The sequence below is a fragment of the Pinus tabuliformis genome, chromosome 2_1 (assembly GCF_031772625.1).
Source record: "Pinus tabuliformis cultivar Carrire ecotype Pingquan chromosome 2_1, CPIR1, whole genome shotgun sequence".
NCBI lineage: Eukaryota > Viridiplantae > Streptophyta > Pinopsida > Pinales > Pinaceae > Pinus > Pinus tabuliformis.
In genome coordinates, this window is record NC_142299.1 from 51,965,925 (window position 1) to 51,987,255 (window position 21,331).

The 21,331-nt window shown below is 38.0% G+C and overlaps 1 protein-coding gene across 1 annotated transcript in view; it reads right to left on the minus strand.

Moving 5' to 3' along the window:
- Positions 1 to 4,278, minus strand: part of LOC149198746 (uncharacterized) — a 385,249-nt gene extending 380,971 nt beyond the window's left edge. The window contains exon 1 of the mRNA XM_089400347.1: positions 3,753 to 4,278. Coding sequence (XP_089256473.1) covers positions 3,753 to 4,019 — 267 coding nt within the window. The 5' untranslated portion in view covers positions 4,020 to 4,278. The remainder of the gene's footprint in view (positions 1 to 3,752) is intronic.
- Positions 4,279 to 21,331: the final 17,053 nt, after the last annotated feature.

Below are 21,331 nucleotides of genomic sequence, written 5' to 3' on the forward strand. Positions count from 1 at the left end.
GCTTTTTGAGGATGAGTTAGGGCATCCAAGATAAGCGTAGTTGTAGAGGGCCGATATTCTTTGAGGACTGGGAATCCAAGATAAGAATAGTCCTAGTGGAACATACTCTGAGAGAACCCGAGTGGGGTATGTTCCAAGAGAGACAATGATGAGGGTGTCTATACATCATTGGTCTCGCCAGCATTGAGCTCTGATCTTGTAAAAAGATAGAGTTGTTAGTCAAGGCCTTGCTATGTGACGATGTTGGTTGATATGATGCTATACAGATGGGTTACCAATCCGACTCTTCTTATGATAATTCTTCAGATTCAGAATGTCAAGTACCTTGTATGGATTATGAATACCTCCCTAGTTAAGAGGGAGTGTTGAAAAGTGCAACTAGGTTCCGTCTTCATAATGATGTGTGTAATTATGTTTTTATGTAATTGATGTAAAGAAGAAAATAAAATTATTTTTGTAATGCTTGTCTCATGGGTTTCATGAGCAAGGAATTTTATTTTTAGTTAAGGCTCCCTTTGTGAGCCTTTAGGTTGTGAGCCTTTAGGGTTAGTCATCAAGTCATAAAGTTCATTGAGTCAATGTCAAGTTTGAAGACCCTTGTTGGGCATGTTACATATGTAAATGAGTCATTAAGAAACCCTCCATTTGGAAGACAGAATTTCGATCAAGATCAGCCTGCAATAAAAAGTGCAAAAATCACTAGGAAAGGAACCTTAACCAGCGAAGAGAAGGAAGGGAAGAGCGAAGTTGTTTGGGTCTGTTTTAGGGCTGATATCTCCACACATGCGAAGGAAAGGAGGATCATATGCTGCAGAAAAAGGGTCAAAGGTATCACTGTTGTCCTAGAAGCCAAATTAAGGAGAACGAGAAGTAAACCCTCAAGCTGAGTTGAGGAATGTTAGTCTCCCTCTCAAGCAAAGAAGATTGAAGGTTAAGGTTTCTCAAGGACCGAATTTAGGGCTTCTAAAGTAGGGCCGAAAAGTTGCAGTCTGATTCAAGAAGCCGAGATCTGAAGGGTTGCCAAGGAAGAAGGAAGAAGCAAGCAATTGACAATCGTTGACTCAAGGAAGGAAAGGTCAAGCTAAGAAGCCTTGTGGCTTGGTCTTGGTCTTGGAGAGGTGAATAGGTCAAGGGTCTTGGTCTTAGTATTTGTCAATTCATGTCTCTATAAGAAGAAGAATTTGTTTGGGTTTCCCTCTCAAGTGGGAGAGGCTTTGGCCCTGGCTGATCGCCTACATTCTGTGTCTCTTGTCTCTTTATTGTTTATGCGTTGGTAGTTGTTTGATGAAGAATACAATAATAATCTAAGTAGAGAGAATATCCTAATCTAAAGAAGTAAAAAGCATTCACAAGTAGTTATCATAAGAAGATAAATCATCTAATCTTGATGCCCTAGATTTCTCAACAAATTGCACATGTGTGGGTTTGACTTCAAAAACATATTTCTCCTTGTCGACTGGGTTTTGGTTTAGTTTGGTAACCAGATTGTCTTGCTTACATGATGTTATTGGTACAGTGATTTCATCTCAGAGACTTGTTGTAAATCTATCTCTATGTGGTTAGCGTTTTCCAGTGGATATACACGTTGAACAGCAATAGATTTGTATAATCATAATGCAATTGATGCATTAAGCATGCCATTTTGTCAATGAAGTTGTCAAAATACATTGCTAGGGTCAACACATTGCAAAGGGCCTAATAATGCCATTGTTACAACAATTGGACAGAAGCAGAGGCAGTGCAGCAGTGTTATTGACAGCAGTGGTTGGATAGTGATCATAATATCAAGTGCAGTGGTTGAGTAGCATATTCAGTGTAATCTATCTTCTTTAATCTTAAGGGTGGCAGGGTGGTGCAAGGCGGACAGTGAAGTCTCCTTCAGGTTGGAACCAGAGAAAACTTCAGGGTGTCAAGGTGGTGCAAGGGCAGCAGATGGATGCTAGCAGGGTGTTGGAGCATCCTTCCAATTGAGGCTGGTAAAACTAGGGTGTTGGAGCATCTTTTCACTTGGAGTTGATACAACCGGGCGATCAGAGCCTCCTTCTTGTCTATTGTCTATGATGGTATGCATTGTTGAATGGTGTTGTTAACTGTTTACATGATATGATTAAAATTGTTAAAAAGTGCCCAACTTATTCACCCTCTCCCCCTCTCTCAGTATTGGTGAATATACCAACACATCCTATATGGAATACCCTATTTACTCGAACAAGTGATGAAGGAAATTGTGTTATTTATGTTGATAGTGGAGAGTAATTCTAGGAAACAGTTGAGAATGTGTGGATGTAACCAACAAAACATAACTAGAAAGGTGACTAGAAGTGTCCCCAGTAGCCTCCAAGCATCAAAATGGAACTATATGGGGGTTCAGTTCTTCTTGGATAGTTGTTTTTTAGTAATGGCAAAGATAATAAACCTTTCTCAAAAAACGAAGAGAATGATACACAACAAGATTATCCAAAGTTGGGAAATCTTCCAACATACGTTGGAAGAGGCTGCTTGTGGAGTATCAGAAGGATAGTTGTGTGCATTCAAGTGGTTTAGCGTTATCAATACAATTTTAAATGTTTGATTTGGATATGCATTCTATATAATTGTGTAGGTGGGATTACATGACCGAAGTGATGGTTGTTACGAAAGTACTCTATGTAATCTTTAGATATTTGTTAACATGTATGATCAATGGCTCTTACTCATCTTGTTTATGCACTTGCCCTATCTTTAACAAGACAGACATGTCTTTTCTCAACAACAGAAACTTTCCATGCCCGTTTAAATGTTTCTTTACTATTTCAATTTACTTTGGAGTTTTAACAAATCTGTAAGCACAACAAACGGGGATACATAATAGCAGTTTTCCCACTGTTCCAATGGTTATTTTAATTTATTTGTAATAAGAAATGCCATGGAAACAACATTTACTTCAGTTGGCAGTCTTAATAGTGACTTAGATTCAAGTAAACGAACCCAAACCCATCTAATCTCAAAATTGCATATCTCTGGTTCCAATATTTGGTGCGTCAGACATATGTGTGAACTTGAGATATGCATTATCTCGGGCTTTGCAACTTCCCGGTGCATGTGAGTGCATATCACCTGCAAGTTTACAGGGGTTTAGCTTGAGTGCATAATCAATGCACTCGATGCACTGTCTGGATTCAATGGATAGTTACCAAATAGTCGATTGGTCACCCCACCGCCACCCAATCTGTAGCAATGCATTTCGCTTTTGTTGGCACAAATCTTAAAGAACAGAATATAAGACTCAACAAAGTTTAAGCCATCTTTATTAATCTCCCATGACAGGCAAAGCTGTATTTCTTAAACACCAAACCTAATAAATAGACTCGCATCATCCATAACTAGATATAAGGCAAATCATCTTGATTCGGGTTAACTAATTCATTCAAGTGGTTCTTGGTCAACTGATAAATTAAGTGAGCTTTATTAACATAGACGGATATTCAATCCTTTCAAAGAACTTACTGCCGTGTGAATGCAGACAATCTGGGGGATAAGGCCTAGTGCAAGTCTTGAGTAAATTTTGGCAGACTAGATATCCTTAAGGACAGTGAAATTTGGTGTACTATATACCCAACGGAGAGCGAATTGTAAAACTGATATTCAAGTTTAGTAATTCAATTCAATGTGAGAACAAGTATAAAACACATTATAATTAGACTATCATACAAACCTGAACAGAAAAACATTGCCCAAAAATTTCAAAATTAGCAATATAATTTAGTGGGTACCTTGCCTGAGCCTAATGAGGCCTTAAGGATAGTAGCAGTAATACAAGTGTTGGAAGGAACTTGAGCTAAGGCTTGGGTACATTCGGCCTGTGCGATATGAGAAGCCTTGACCGTGGTTAAGCCCCTCTTCAACTCTGCAATACTCTTCTTCTTAAAACAGCTTGAGGTTCTAAGCCTGAGGGGCGCCGGAGAGTTTGAAGAGCGCTTTAACTTCAAATTCCATGCTGAATGGAAAAGAACCCCCGAGCCCAATGCCACAGTAGCCATGACAGGAGGCGAGAATCTGGATGGATGAAACGTTCGCCTCCAGCGAGCGAAAATATGTTTATCTTGTAAATTTACACGCTGATGGTTATACTTGTGATTGGATTTTTATGGTGTCGACAAATACATCATTCCATACTCCCAATTTCCGTGAATTTGAATTATGAGTAAACACGTCATTAGATCCAACATAGACCATACACAGATTACAGATGAAGGTTATTAACCTAGTAATCGTTCCCAAAGGTGTCAAACTGGAAATATGGTCTATATCCACATGTTCAGAGATAGTGAAAAAAGAAAATAATGTTGGTGTTCATCACAAATTAAACTAGTTTAATTGGGCCTCGAATCTAATAGGGAAGGGAAGATGTTAAATATTTTGATCGATTGGGTATCGAATGTAGTAAGGTAGTAAGGGAGGGGAGGGGAGAAAATAAATAAAATTTTGATTTTGATTTAAATAAATTATACTGAAAATAAATAAAATTAAATTTAAAAATTTAATATTTGATTTAGACTAATTACATTAAAAATAAATAAAATTAAATTCAAAAACTAAGGATTATAATTATTAGTCAAATATTTGACTAATAATATAAAAAATAAATTAAATTAAATAAATATATATATATATATATAATTAAAATAAAATAGTCATTTTTGTCAGCCTCGGGTAGCTCAAATGGCGATGGTCGTGCAATGAAGTCTCACCAAACCGGAGATCTTGGGTTCGAATCTTGTACTACCCATAATGGACATGTAAAATCGAAAATGAGAGAGTCCTACCAAGCTTAACAAAAATAAAAAATAAATAAAAATAGTCATTTTATCTTTATGAAACATTTTCACTCACCGTTTCTATAACTTATGATTTTTTTCCATGGTATATAAAATAAAATAAAATTATTAATTAAAATAAAATAGTCAATTTACCTTTATGTAAACATTTTGACTTACAGGGAATAAAAGAATCCTTTAATATGGTAGGTGTTGGGTTAGCATGGCATGTGGGAAATGGGTAAAGGTTTAAAATTGGATTGGATCCCTCGGTAGGAGGTCCAGAAATTTGGGAAATTTTTAGGGATGGAAGTTTATCTTAAAATTTAGCAACCTTGGTGAATCTTACTAGTCCCTAATATCCAAATTTTAAAATGTTTGATAATAATTTTGTAAAATTGTTTAGATTTCTAATTATTTTATATTATACAATATATAATATCATGCGGAATGCACAAGTGATCTTCCTATGAGATCCATCATAACATCTTGTATATATTGCCTCAATATAATATAGTGCTTTTTTTCCTTCTGAAAAAAAAAAAATAAATAAATAAATAAATATTGGCGATTTTCAAGGTAAAATAATTTTACACTATAAAAATTGGGCAAATTCATTTTTAGAAAAATGGAAATTGGTGAATCTTTTTTTTTTTGGAAAAAACATGGAATATTAGCCCCTCAAATTTTCCTTGTCGAACGGAAAATTTCTCGCTCCCCTTGGATCTGGTAAACATATTAAATGCACAAGGGAAAGTGTTTCTGCACTAGATTGTAGATGACAAAAGATCTACTATATGGTCACGGGGTTGGATGAGTGTTGAGCAACTCTAGTTAGGCAATGAAGAGGTTGAATTATGGCAGGAATACACTCTTGCGTTAAAAAGATCTCATGTTAGAATCATTGAGCGAGAGGACTCTTTAAGATAGATACATACACCATCATTCCTATACGGCCCAAAATTTGGCTATATATTTCAGATGGAATCTCGTATTCGGGTATAACACGAGTGGTGGTGGTATAAATTATGGAAATTGAACTACCTTGCTAAATCCAAACTCTTCTTATGGTGTGCTCTTAGGAACAAAATATCGACATGGGATAATTTACAAAAAAGTCGAAAGGAAGGACCGAGATGGTGTAGTTTGTGTAAGAATGCTGAAGAATCAACTAAGCACTTGTTCTTAGATTGTCCTTTTGTTGTTAGGACCTTAGATCTTATCAAGCAAGGAGTTAGCTACACCCTGTACTAGAGAGGTCAATCCCTTGAAGAAGCTTGGCATCGTTGGTGGGAAGAGGCACAGGATAATATCGTCACTTTATTATTGGGGTATCTGGCTTGCATGGAACAAAGAGATATTTAGAGAGATCTCATCTACACCTGAAATAATTGCATTCAAATTTGAAGCAATAATCTCCCTTACATCTTTCAGAAGAGCAACCATGACCATTAGGGAAGTGATAGAAGAGAAAATCAATCAAGAAATTCCATGGGCATACTTCAATGGGGCTTGTGATGAATAGGGCAAGTGTGGAGGAGGATTGTTCTTGCATTTAAACTCCTAAAGTCTAGTATTAATATGGGATTGGGCACGAATAATTACGTTGAGCTTTTCTCATTAACACTTCTCCTTTGTTGGGCACTAGAGCTGGGAGTTTTATCTTTACAAATATTTGGAGACTCTCTAAATGTAACAAACTGATTCAATGTGGTTAAGAGATGTCATAACCATGCTACCCATTCTGAAAGAGGTTCCACATTTAAAATCATTTTTTCATTTTGTTTCTTGTCATCTTACAGGGAGTGGAATGCAGTGGCAAATCAACTCTCTAAGGATGGCACTAGGCAGGATCCAGGCTCTTGGCAGGTCAGTGAATCTCTAGATGGAACAATCCACAGTTACCAACACCAGCCGATTTTTTATCTTTAAGTCTAGGAACCTGTTTATTTTACAAAGTTGTCAGCACAAGTTTTATTTTTATTTTTATTTTTATTTTTTTACTGAACAATCTGTTTGTCGCAAAATAGTGGCTAGTTTTACCTGATGTAACAATAATGGTCTATTTTTGTACCGACCAGATAGTTGATATGACAATTAACCTTAAGGTTCTTTTATATTACAAATGACTTTAGAAAGGAGACTTAAAGAGATGGATAAGAAAGCATGAATAACATATACTCTTTTGATCTAGATTTTGTTTTTATGTTGGACAGTACAATGTAACTTTTTATACATTAATAAAAAGTTGTGATTTTTCCAACAACAACAACAACAAAAATCGGCTCACGTTTTTTTCCATCATATTTTTCTCTAATGTAGCCTATAAAACTAGCCTAGATAGAAATATTTTAAGATGCAGAGAGATTTGATCCCTCCTTGGTAGATCCAAGTTAAGATAGATCTAAACTATAATGGGGAAGTTAGGCAATAATTTACTTGGATTTTGATTTAATGAATTTATGTATTTACATAATTAAAATTTAATTGAAAGTAATAAACTCTTATGTTGATATAAGTTCATATTGATTAATTAGATTACTTAGAATGAGTTTAAAGTTTTATGTTAAATTATTACTTTTTAATGTTTTTAAATTTAGTTTTTTATTATTATTTTGAGTTTGATAGTTAGAAGCATGAATTTGTTAAAATGTTTAAGAAATAGAATAATATTTTGAGTTATAAATGGTTTTTGAACATTTCGAAATTTTGTGTGTGGAGTTAAAAAGGGAAGAAAAAAAACTCATAAATATTAGTATCATTCTATCGAATATGGTGATTATGTGAGTTCATTCAAATGAATGTTTAAAATTCTTAAATTCTTTAGGCTCATTATGGATTTAAGTTGAGACTAAAGTATGGAATTTGTATTAGTAGCTAAAACATATATGAATATAATCAAGTGAGCCATAAGAATTTTGTGTTTTTATTTATGGGCCATAAGGATATAGGGAAAAATATAATAAATAATGCTAATTTGTTACTTATATTTTTTAATGAGGTTAGGAGACATTAGCCATCAGAGCAACGAACTAACAATATAAATTTTAATGATTATCATTGACATGTGGAGGGTGGACGAAACCTTGATTATCAACACACTGACAAGATAAGGTAACTATATAAATGTGCAAGGATGACCAAAAAGATAGGTTAATGGGATTGAAGAAACAAGTACAATCATTAATAAAGATTTGCATGAGTACCTAAGGCCACTTTGAAAGCATAAAGTGGCATAAATTAACCAATACATGAGAAAAAGGCCCTCTTTAGCCAAGTCTAGGTGACTTGGTGAGGTACTTAGGGAGGTCGCATATTGAAGATATTACTTGAGATCAGCGTACTAGGAATCAATATAGGCAAGCACATGGAGAACTTCCTACATGTAAAGGGACAACTCACTATCCCAACTTTGTTCTAACAAATAAACAGCATCTAAAGCTTTAGCTACTGGTCTCCATAAGCCTTGACCTCTAATGACAGTATTTGAACTCTAGGTTGTATTCATGGATGAAATTTATCTAATTCCCTCTCCACTTGCCATGTTCTTTTTGTACAAATAATGGCCTTACTCTGAGGCACTATTATCTTGGTGTGGTTCTTCAAGATATAAGGTATGAATTTTTTTATTGCCTTGTAAATAATAAAGGCCAATTTATCAATCACTAGATAATTCAACTTGGGCCCTTATAAACTAGTGATAATGAATGAAATTACGCACTCATTCTCTTGCTCATCTTCCTAGGTGAGAATTGCTAAAAGGGAATGAATAAAAGCAAAAGTGTACAATGATAAGTCCTTACAAAATTCGGGACAGTGTAATGTTGGATATGTAACCATGGTAACCTTCCCATTGTTTGAAGCTTCTTTCTCAATGAAGGCCCATTTAAACTAAGCATCCATCTTGGTCATTTATTGAACAAATTTCACTATTTCAACAAAGTCAACCACGAATCTCCATAGAAAATTTATCTTTTTAAAGAAATATCGCTTGGACTTCTTATAATAGGGAAAAGGGATCTGCATGATAGCTTTTGTTCTTTCTAGGTCCACATAAATCATTTATTTAGAGATGGCATGTCTAAGTAGCTTCCCCTTCTGAAATAATGAAGACACGTTTTCTTTGCTTTAGGGATATACCATATTTTATGCATCTCTAGAAGATTTGCTTCACAATTCTTAGAATAAATCATGATGTCATCAAGGTAGACCATGATGTTTTGACCAATTAGTCCTTTAAAATGTTATGTCCATAGCATATTATAGTGCCACACCCACATATATCAGTTCGAAAGGAATTATACCATAAGCAAATCCCCCCCCCCCATCTTGGAGGTAGTCTTCAATTGACCAAATTTGGGTACTAAAACCTTATTATAGTCGAAGAACATGTCTAGTGAGAAAACATCTCAAAGCCGAAGATGAGTTGGAGGATTTGTTCCAATGAAGGAATAGGGTAGTTTCCTTTATTAAACACCTAGTTCATATTTTGGAAATCTACATAGAGTTTGATTTCCCCTTAATTGTTTCTCACGGGCACCAGACTTTCCATCCTTGTTGAAAGGCTCACTTTGAATATGATCTTGGTGTCCATAAACTTATTCAATTCCTTTTGTATTAACAATTCCAATGTTGGATGAGATTTATGCAAATTTCATTGAAAATGCTTCATACCTTCCTTGAGTGGCGTGTCTTATTGTGTTGGATTTTAAGCATAATCACAAGATCTAAGTGTAAAGATTAACTACTTGCAAAACAAGAAAGAAGAGATAATAAAATTGTTAAGAAAATGACTAATGAACCAAGGAGATGGTTTGAATCCCTCATAAAATATGATGATGTATTTTTTTCCCGTTGGAAATATCGTAATTTTATTGATAAGACAAAATTACATGTTGTAGATGCTAAATTGCATATGCATATGAGTTGTTCCTATTTTACAGGATACAAAAAAAATAAAAAAATTACCGTTGAGCCTATTCTTTTCTGCCTTTCTTCTTTTCCACTTTTCTCCAACCTCCAGTGTTGGGAGTGGATGTTACAATGGCCAACTATTTTTCATTGGAATTTGTGGGGTATTCTTTGTCTGAGTCCGAGCCTTCTGATCTGTGTGCTCATTTGCTTCCACTTAATTCCATTTGGGTCTCTTGTTGTTGAGGGGGATTGTCAGGATCCTCCTTTTGTGTGTTGTTTTGGCCCTTTTGAGCATCCGATTTTGCTTTGTTTTCTGTTGGTTCTGCTATTTCTGCTTCTTCTTCTAGGGGGTCTGTGTACTGCCATCCTTTTGGCTTTTTCTGTTGCTTCTTATTCCATTTGGGGTCTTTTTTGACCAGTGGGCAAGCGCTATGTAGGTGATCTGTTTGTAAACATCCATGACATCAAAACGTTGTGTTTTCGTAGTCTAATGGTTGAGTCCACAGTGAGTTGTTGAAATTCAATGTGATGTTGTCTGGTAACCCTTGGCTGAGATCTATTTCAACACATATCCTGGAAAAAGTGAATATTCCCCTTGTAAGTCTGTCCCCATCAATATTTAGGAATTTTCCCATGGAGTTCCCAATGGCAATTAATACATTATGATGCCAGAAGTGTAATGGGAGGTTATGCAACCTGACCCAAACTAGTATTTTTGATACCACCATAGTCTTGGCATCAAAATCTAGGAACCACGGGGTCATGAAGAACCCAGCATTGCCCCAAAACCATGGTCCCTTATTGATGATATGTTCCCATTCTTGTGCTGTGTTGAATCTGACTATGAAAAACCCCTTGGGACATAGATAGATTTCAAAATTTGGTGACCATGCATCATGTATCCATTGGTGCAGAACATCGGATTTTGGCCAAAAGCCATTAAATCTACATATCACTGCATTTTTATAGAGATCTGAATATAGAGTATTTACCTCAGGCATTGAGGAGACTGTGAGAACAGGATTTTCAGGTTTTTGTTCCACGATATAAGGCCCTGGCAACTCGGCCATCGTTGTTGGTTTGGTTTGTGCTTTTTCCTTTCCTTTGATTGCATCTTTAAAAGAGCCTGTGTTTTTTGTGTTGGTTCCAGAACATCCACCCCACAGCCGCAGTTTGATTATGATAGTCGAATCTCTTACAATGCCATAATCCAGTAGCGTGTGATTGTCCTATAGACTGTGTCCTGAATATATCAGATTTTGATTTCTTGCTGGTATCCCGTGGTAAAGTTGTATTTCTTGTTTTAAGTCTTGGATCCTCATCCCTTTCCAGAGCGTCCATTAGAGATGACTACCTTCCAACGTTTTGATGAAGATCTCTATCGAATCTGCCTCTGCCTCAGTAGCATACCTGGCATTGCCCTTTGTCCAATGCCTGCCTGCGTATTCCATGTGGCCTCCTAAGAAAGGCTCTGCCGATCCCTGTGATGTGTCTGTGCGACTCTTATGTTCATTGTGATCATGTTCACGGGTTGGCAACCAAACTGGCTCTCTTTTACATAGAAGGGGTTCCTTAGGGCGTAGTGTTAATAGTTCTGTAGTCAAAGTACCCAGGCAAAAATCCCAAGCACTCTTCTGTTGTGCCCAGTCCACTAGAGAGAAGACATTTGTTGTAGATATGTCTGGCCGATAGAGGACAGGGAGAATGTAGTTGTGATTAACTGGATCTGACCAGTACATGGATCGATCTATCATCTTGCTACCCAATTTAGAGATCCCCCGTTTAGATCTATGAGGAATGCCTTATTTCAAAAAGGGATAGGTCGTCCATGTCCCCTGTGGGTATCTTTCTGCCTCTAAGGGTTCATGCTCTGGCTCACGGTGCAACCTGCTAATTGCCTATTTTGCGTAATCGTCGTGTGCCTTTTCCGCCATCTCTGCTGAGGAAAACCAAACCCTTAAACCCTCGAAGAGAGGCTCATGGGTCACTGGAAGGGTTTCTTCTGGTTCAGAGCACGCCCAAAACGATCCATCATTTGCTAATCCATTCCTTCCGCCTTTCTTGAGTTCTTTTGGGGGTTCAGAGTGGCCTTTCATGTGTTTCCTGGAAGAGGCCCAAATATACGCTCCTATTCCAGCCACTAGAATGTACAGAACCAGGCTCTGGCCGCATGCAAGGTTGCCACGGGTTACTATGTCGAGATCGACCAGTGTGTCGATGCCTAGCTCAGGTTCAGAGCTCTTATAAACCCTAGCTCCACAAGCCATCCTCGTTCCTCCTTCCCAATGTGAGTGAAGCTCGGGATCTTCGGGGATGAAGTCGGTAGGACTGGCCACATGGCCGTTGATGGCAGTGTCGAAACTTCCTTCTTCGATTAGATCTGCTTTGAAGAACCTAAGCTTCTCCCCACCTCCTGAAATGTCCAGGAGATGCTTCACCTTTGCCTTGTACTCTAGATCGCCCACTGTAGTATGGATAGTGTAGCCCTTTCTGAGCACGCAGACAAACGTTGCAGGACAATCTTTACCATTCATGGTTGCAGCGTGATCCAAAATATAAAAACAAATATGATATGATGATGTATTATTGTTGAATATCAAAACGATAATACACTCTCCAGGAAGTCAAGCAATACAAATTAGGTTGGGCCTCCATGTGCATGCACTCAAATTAACTTAAAAGAACTTTCCCTGGTTAGTAAATAAGTCAAAATTAGATTACAAGACCCAAAATTAGCAAAATATCCTAAAATGGAGCGAATTGGAAGTAAGTGGAGTTAGAAAACAGTTAGAGTTGATTAATAACTCTCTTGTGCAAAATACTAACAAGTTAAACTCATTTAAATTCCAAAATAGGACTAAAAGTCAACTAACAAGTGGAGGAAAGAAAAGAATGGTGGTTAACAACTACAAAGTGGGGAGAAGTGTGTACTCACTCTACGAAGGCCTGTGCATGAGGTAGTTTGAATTCATTGATTGGAAATAGTCATGTCATCCTCCATCTAGTGTCCAGCTAATGCCAGATGTCATTCTAAGTGGCACCTCCACTACAAATAGACCTATTAAAAAAAGAAAACCCTAAAAATAGAAAATGTGACATGTGATAAGGAATTTCTAATAATGAATGATAAGTGGTCAAACATGGCCCTAGTAATGTATGGGAGAGGGCTTAATGATGGTTAGATTGTAGGTCTTGATGAACTATTGAGTGCAATGTACCTAAACACCCCCCCTGAAGCCCAAACTAGGTGTATGCTAGTGAATAAGTCTCGATAATTCTCACCCATGTTAGGTTCTCATTTACAACAACTAAAAAACAATCAATGAGTCCAAAAATTTGCATCAATATTATGTATTCATGAAACAACTTATGCAAGATACAGTATGAGAAGAGTGAGGTAAAGAGGGAAAACCTGGTGGGAAGAACCCCCCCCCCCTTAAAATATAATGCATATTATGCCAAACATGCAATTGCTATGAAGAAGGATGGTATTGTTGACCAACCCCATCACAAATCTATCATGAGATGTATATAATACCATCTTATGAGAATCATTTTGTTTTTTATTGATCCGTGTACTTGCCAACATTAGCAATGAGAGATTGTGGACCACTAAAAAATTGAAATCTAATTCCTTGTGACTTAGCATTTCCACCCACTAACTGACCAACTAATTGTAGAGTATGTTGTTTCCTCTGTAGCATGTGATGTGGATCTTTAATGGGTTGTTGATGGACTTCTAAATCATATCCTAAATTTTGATCTAAAGAGTAAGAAAAATCATCTTAAAGCCCTAAAACAAAGGTGTTGGAGAAGTCATTGTAGTAACACTAGCACAATGTACCAAATAAGAATAATTTGAAGCAGCCACATACTCAGAGAAACTTGAGTCCAAAATAAATTGATTAGATTGTGGAGCAACAGAAATGAAGACATGACCCATATATTGATCCTTTGGAAGCTTGTCTTCAATTTTCATCTTGTAATTATTTAAATTATGTTGTTGGAGTACTTGTGCCATTCGATCAATTGCCTTCACCATACAAGAACTCTTTGGATAGAACCCCTTATTGCAATAGTTTCACTTTATTCTCTCTTTCTTAGATTTTTATCCCTTGAGAATCTTATTTTCCTTACTAGATTTAGAGATTTCTCAATCTATATGATCAAGATCCCTTGTTTTTTATTTCCTTCCTTGTTATCATCCTTCATTGTAAGTGCATAGGGTGTGGAAGACTTAAGAGTCTCAATGTGTGTGAGCTTATTTTACTCATTTGTCAAGGACTCAATGAAATCATCCAAATATGGCATCTTTCAATTCTTTCTATAGAAATTATGGTATAGATTTGTAGCTCCTCACGAAGTTTTAATCAAAATCACAAGACGCAAACCTACTCTATTTTTCTATGGGATTCAATTCACAATTTAGAACATCAATCACAAATATGCAATGAGAAATAATACACATGCACACATTATTTTTCTAGAGGAAAGCAATCTACTAAAAACCCATATGTCTTCTTGCATTAATCTGATGAATAAAGATGTGTTACAATTACGTCTTCAACTGAGAAGCTCTAACCCAGACTTAGTCAATTTCTTCCTCTACTTGAGCCCCTATTTCCTTGTGCAATCCTTGCGAAATTAGGCCCCTATTATTTAGGGAATTCCTCAAATTGATTGCGCAATTCCCAAGGTTGATCATCTGACTGTATGAAACACATGTACACTTAAGACAAGTCTACAACTGATGTTACACTGCCTTGGAATCTCCACCACAGCAGGGGAACTCGAGTTCTCTGCATGCACTAGCTATTTTGGGATAATTTATCAATTAACTGGATGATCACTGGGTTAGAATAAAGTCCCACTGCACAATTAACCTTCCACTAGTTCCTCCAACAATTGGAGCTAGTTTAACTTAAAACAAATTGAAATAACTAACCTTGATTGCTACAAATTAGCAATCACACATGCTTAACTGAACTCTTACTCCTCCAACTCGAATTTACTGAGTAAAATGGGTGACATGATCCATGTCACACAAGTTAACTCTATCCAAGTTATCTGTTGATATGAAAATTTGAATTTTCTCAATTTAATCAAGGCAAAATCAAATTGAGAATTTCTTGCTGCATTTTGCAACACTCCCTCTCAGAAATAAAAGGATTATCAACACCCTTTTCCTGCACCTGTGGAACTCGAACTTCCCTCTTGACAAGGCCTTTGTCAAAATGCCAACATCTCGTTCCTCTGTTGGAATGTATTTTAGCAACATTATTTGCCTCTGCACACAGTCCCGCAAATGGTGATACCATATATCTATATGCTTGGATCGATCATGAAATACATGAGTCTCAGAGAGGTTGATGCAACTCTGATTATCACAGTAGATCACAGTTGGATCCATCGTTTGTCCAAATAGTCCTACAAATACCTTTATCACCCAAATTGCCTCACGTAGTGCTTAACTTGCAGCCATGTATTCTTCTTATGTTGAGCTGAGTACCACAAATATTTGCTTCTTGTTGTACCATGAAAACGTTGTGGACCCAACATTGAAAATTCCACCTGATGTACTCTTTTGGTAGATGAACTCCTTGCCCAATTTGCATCTGTGAAGCCACACAACTTCACTCCCTCTATCTGTCTGTATCATAGTCCAAACTAAGTAGTGCCTTTGAGGTGTCGTAAAACATGCTTAGTTGCCTTCCAAAATAATTTGGTTGGCCTAATGATGCAAACCCCACCTCATATCTGAAAGAAGGTTTTCTCAAAACCCACTAGAGCCCATCTTCTGTCTAAAATGGTGCTTCTTCTGTCCCTCAGGATATAAATCCCTTTATAAAATTCACAGTAGGAGTTTAAAAGGCTGCCGTGCCATTTCTTCTCTAGAATAGGACCTTCATGGCCCTATTTCATTGTTGGACTGGTCTTTACGACATTGTCCCAAATACCACAATGCTCCAACATTAATCCCTTCGTAGCCTTTCCTTCTCTGTGTGTACCTTGGCTTCCCTTCATGGTCAAATCCCTTCCGATAGCCCCTAGAGCCAAGCTCCTTATTCTTTCTTCCCCTCATGAATCAAGCGCTATGACCAAGAGTTGAATCCAATGTGTCTCGACCTTTTCAGCCCGACGCATAACCTTGGTGCTCCATTTTTATATGGTCATGTTAGGCATCGATCGAGTAGGATCCACCTGCTCTGTTCCAATTGGAATTGCAACAATACTCAATCTATGAAGCCCGTCGGGTATTCAAACCCCAAGGGCAGGTCGCCCATGCCACATCAACCTGACGCTTAGTTGAGCCGACATTACTCGTGTGTGCTTCTCCTTTCCACTTCTAACGTTAAGTCTTTCAGCCCGCTCTCATCAGCTCGACGCAAGGTTTGAAATGTTTTGAAAGGACGTTGGGGTAAGCCCACTGGATGGTCTCCTGCCACTCCTTTGTGCTTTAAACTTATATGAAGGCTCACGTAGAGCTAGGACTCGCGTAGAGTCATACGCTCGAAGGCTTGGAGCCTTATAATATACCACTTAGCTTGCCACGTCCAACTGACGCCTAATCGGTCAATGCTCCCTTCTTTGTCTCTACTTATGTCAAGTGTCGTTGTATCACCCCCTCCCTGTTCTACCCAAAGTAACCTTGCCAACCGGGGTCAACATGAGGAGAGATGTTACCATGATCAGATTCGACCTCCTATGTTACCTTAAGGAAGTGGAATCGTGGAACATCATATACAATCATTCAACATCATCAACAAAACCCTCAGGAGACAAGTCAGCCACTCAGACAACTTGTTCTTGGGTCCCACTGTTATTATGGAACTCTTAGGCCATAGTCACTCTCATGCTATGGGCAAAGGAGTGACTAGAAATCCAAAGTCACTCTCACAAGCCTGCCTGCTAGCGACTGTGGACCAAAATTGCTAGTTTTTTTCCATTGACCTCGGGATTTAAGCCACTTTTCTAGCCTAGAATCCTAACCTTTGCCCATAACTTGTTGTAAATTCTAAAATTCATTAAAAACATGATAACAATGTTTAACAATCAAAAATCACCCTCAAGACTAGGCCTGAGCATCCCCAACCGGGACTGACATTCTTTCAAACACTTGGCATTAATGCAACCTACAGGTCTAGGATACAAGATAGAGCATAAACGACTGAAACAACTTATGAAACATAACCATAAGGATCACCTCCTTCTCCATTGAACTATCACATCATCAATTAGGTCTTGCATCCATCCATTTAACAGTTATGAGTAAATATATGAAATAACCATGACATAAACCAGTCATTCAACCATGCTTATAAGCAACATAAAACCATATAAATATCATAGATATGACAACCATTAAAATCAACATATAAATCAGTGCAAAGGTAAGAGAACTTAGCTTTTATTAATCACAGGCAAATCTGACCAGGTTCGGGACTTCCACGTACCACCCGACCGTAGACATGGTTGAACCAAGTCTCTCTTTTAGCCAGTCACCCCCGTGCCATATTCCAAGCATGAATGTGGGATCTCATAGATCAACCAATCCGAGAACAACCAGGGGAATCCAGAGGTTAAACCACCTCCACCCTCATCAAACCGTGATTACACCAAACCGGTGCTCTGATCACAATCGAATAGAGCTTGGAATTCCATCTGGAATCCATCACTATCCTTGAGGAATTTTCCATCTCCTTGTCTCTCAAGCTTTACCGCAATCCAAACTCGGATCACTAGGCCCTAAACCGAGACTCCTCCCTCAATCTTTATCGTGTATCCTGCCAAAACAGGTCAAGGGATTCTTAGGCCTTTGGGAATGAACGTTGATACCACCTCTACCCTGGATTCTGAAATCTATCGGGAAATTCCAAAGCTCAAAAACCGAAATAACATCCCAACATACCATGGCATCCGACAAAAGGCTAGGCTAGGCTAAAATCCACTGTCATAACCTGGAAAAACCATGCCACCGAAAGTAAGAAAACCATACACCAACATTCAAAGCCATGCATGTCCAAACCAGCTAGGAAATCACACATGCAAAAGGTTAGCTACAAGTATTCTTGTTCAAGCTACTTGAGTCCTGATTTCCTTTCCTTGATCCTTGCTTGCTTTTCCTTTCCTTTCCTTGCTTTCCCTTTCCTTTGCTCCTAACTAGAGTGCTCCAAGAAAACTTTAGGTGACCAAGAGTGAGAGAGAGAGAGAGAATAATGAGAGAGCTCCAAACTTGTATTGACAAAAGGTTGCCAACTGATCCTCAGAAGCCTTTTTATGAACGAGGCCTCTATTTTCTTCATTTTCCATTATTTTCCTTCATTTTCCTCCTCACATGCAACTTGTGACCTTTCACCTTACTTTTCTCCTAATTTCCTATATTTTCATAAATAAATGTGCCAAAAACATTTTTTTGCCTTTTAATACCTTTGCCTTAGCCTTTGCCAATTTTCCTTAGCCAAAACACACATCTAGTGATGCCCACTAGGATATATTTGCCCAATCATTTAGCTTGGAATAAGTGTCCCTTAACCACGGTCTTATTTTGCCTTTATTAACCTTTATTACATGAACTTTTCACCAGGGTTGTTATAGAACCCTCCCCCTTGGGGAAAATCCTCCTCTGTGTTAAACCACACCAAGACCTTAGCAAGACCACTGAAAAGCAAACATACTGCCTATGGAACTTTATAGGTTAGCTCGTTGCAGTATTTACAATGAAGAACTTACTCAAAAGAAAAACATCATGACAACATGACAAGATAATAACCATATCACTTGTTGGAGCTTTATAACTTAGCTCATGGTGGTACTTACTTCCATGTATATATGCATATACAAATATCAAAACATTAGCAAAACATATGCCAAACATAAACCAACATCAAACCAAAACTGCTTTGCCTCGATCGGCAAACAATGAAGGATATAGGGCTCGCATTTGATCTGCCATCTCCCATGTAACTTCATTAGTCCCAAAGTGCTTCCACTGCACTTTAACTTGCTCTATGGCTTTGTTCGTGAGCATGAGATGCTTCTGTTGCAATATGCACTGAGGCTTCGGCTAGAACTCTCCTTCGTGCTCCACCTGCAATACAAACCAATCAATAACATGATCAACATCCTTTATGTACTTCTTAAACAATGAAATGTGGAAAACATCATGGAATTTCACTGTTGGAGGCAGTGCAAGTCGATATGCCACTAGTCCAATCCTCTCAAGGATCTCGAAAGGCTTGCAATACCGTGGTGCCAACTTGGCACATGAACCAATCATCAAGGAGAATTTCTTGGGCTTGATGCACAATACACATGCTCCCCAACCTAAAACTCTTTGAACACCATGTGTTGATCTGCATAACTCTTCTGTCTATCCCGTGTTGCCTTTAGATTCTACTTTATAACCTGCATTTCTATCTCCATGTCTGTCAACATGTTCGGTCCATAAGTACCATTTTCATTAGATCACTCCAGCTGATGGGAGTGTTACAACTCCATCCATACAATTCCTCGAAAGGACTCATCCTCAAGGACACCTGATAACCATTATTGTATGTGAACTCAACCAATGGAAGATACTCCTCCCATTTTCGTTGTTGGTGCATCACGTACATCCTCAACATATCTTCCAAGATCCTATTGACCCTTTCTGTCTGCGGATGATAAGTTGTACTGAAGGCCAATTATGTACTCAAGCCTACAAATAGCTCCTTCCAAAACTTGGAAGTGAACTTTGCATCCCTGTCCAACACAATATTCTTTGGAACACCGTGCAATCTTACTCTCTCCCTGAGGAACATCTATGTTACCTCGCTGGCTAAATATGTATTCTTCATTGGAATGAAGTGATCTACCTTGCTCAACCTGTCGACCACAACCATAATAGAATCATGCTGCCTCATTGTCCTCGGAAAACTTGTAATGAAATCCATGGAAATGACCTCCCATTTCCATTATGAAATCACAATAGGCTGTAGTATACCACCTGGATGCTTGCATTTCGCCTTTTCCTGCTGACAGTCTAAACATCTAGCCATGAACTTGGCCACTTTCTTCTTCAGATTTGGCAAATAGTAAAACTTCTTCACCATCGTTAATGTCTCTTGATATCCTGGATGACATGAATATGGTTTCACATGAACTCCCTCAAGATAAGCTTTTTGAGCTCACTGCAATTCCGCATATAGATCCTGTCTTGAAACCTCACCAAGCCATTTGTTGTGAGATGATAGTCTGAATCCTGATCCCCTAAACCTGCACCTGCACCTAAAATTGTAATTGTGCATGCACTCTTTTGTAAACTATGCATGATCTCCATGTATTTGTCATCCCGTTGTCCTGTTGGCAAGATCCTATCATGTAACTCTGTCTCGTAAGAGTTTATAGGTGTTGTATGATTTACCTGTACCTTCCTACTAAGAGCGTCTGCAACCTGGTTCTCCTTCCTTTTGATGTATCTGATCTATAAGACAAATGCACTAAGAGTAGAAAACCATCTAGCTTGCCTGGCATTTAGATTCATTGGGTCAAACAAATACCTCAACCCACTGTGATCGCTCATCAATGTAAACTTCTTGTCCAGAAGATAATGTCTCCACATATTCAATGCATGTATAATCGCTACTAGCTCAAGCTCATGCATTGGATAGTTCTGCTCGTGCTCATTCAGTTTCTGTGACCCATAGCACAATACCTATCCTTCTCGCATGAGAACTCCACCAAATCCCCTCTTGCAAGCATCTGTAGACCCTACAAACTCCTTTTCCGGATCTACAATATTTAGCACGGGTGCATGCGTCAACAACTTCTTAAGCCGCTCAAAACTATCTTCACATTCCGTCATCCATTCAAACTTCTTACCTTTCTGTTGTAATGATGTGATGGGATATGCAATGCGTGAAAAGTTCCTAATGAACCTTCTGTAGTAACCTGCCAATCCCATGAATGATGTCACCTCATCTACATTCTTATGAGTTGCCCATTCCATGATGACCCTTATCTTTTCTAAATCTACTGCTATGCCTTCCTTGGAGACAACACATCCCAAGTAGTGAACCTTAGTCTGAAATAAGCTGCACTTGCTAAGCTTAGCATACAATCGATGCTCTCTTAGCAATCTCAACACTGTTGCTAAATGTTCAACATGTTCTTCCTCATTCTTAGAATATACCAGTATGTCATCAATGAATACAATAACAAACTTGTCCAAATAAGGACGCAACACATTATTCATCAAGCACATGAACGTAGCTAGAGAATTAGTCAAATTGAATGGAACAACAACAAACTCATAATGCCCATACCTCGTCCTGAACACAGTATTGAAGATATCCTCTTCCATGATGTGTACCTGATGGTATCCCGATCTCAAGTCTGTCTTAGAGAACATTACTGCTCCCTTTAGCTGATCAAACAAATCATCAATCCTCAGCAAAGGGTACATGTTCTTGATCGTTATTATTAAGTTGCCTGTAATCAATGCACAATCTGAGAGTACCATCTTTATTCTTTACGAACAACACTAGTGCGCCCCAAGGTGATACACTAGGTCTGATGTATCATTTTCCCAACATTTCCTTTATCTGCAACTTCAACTCTACCAACTCAGGTATGCTCATCCT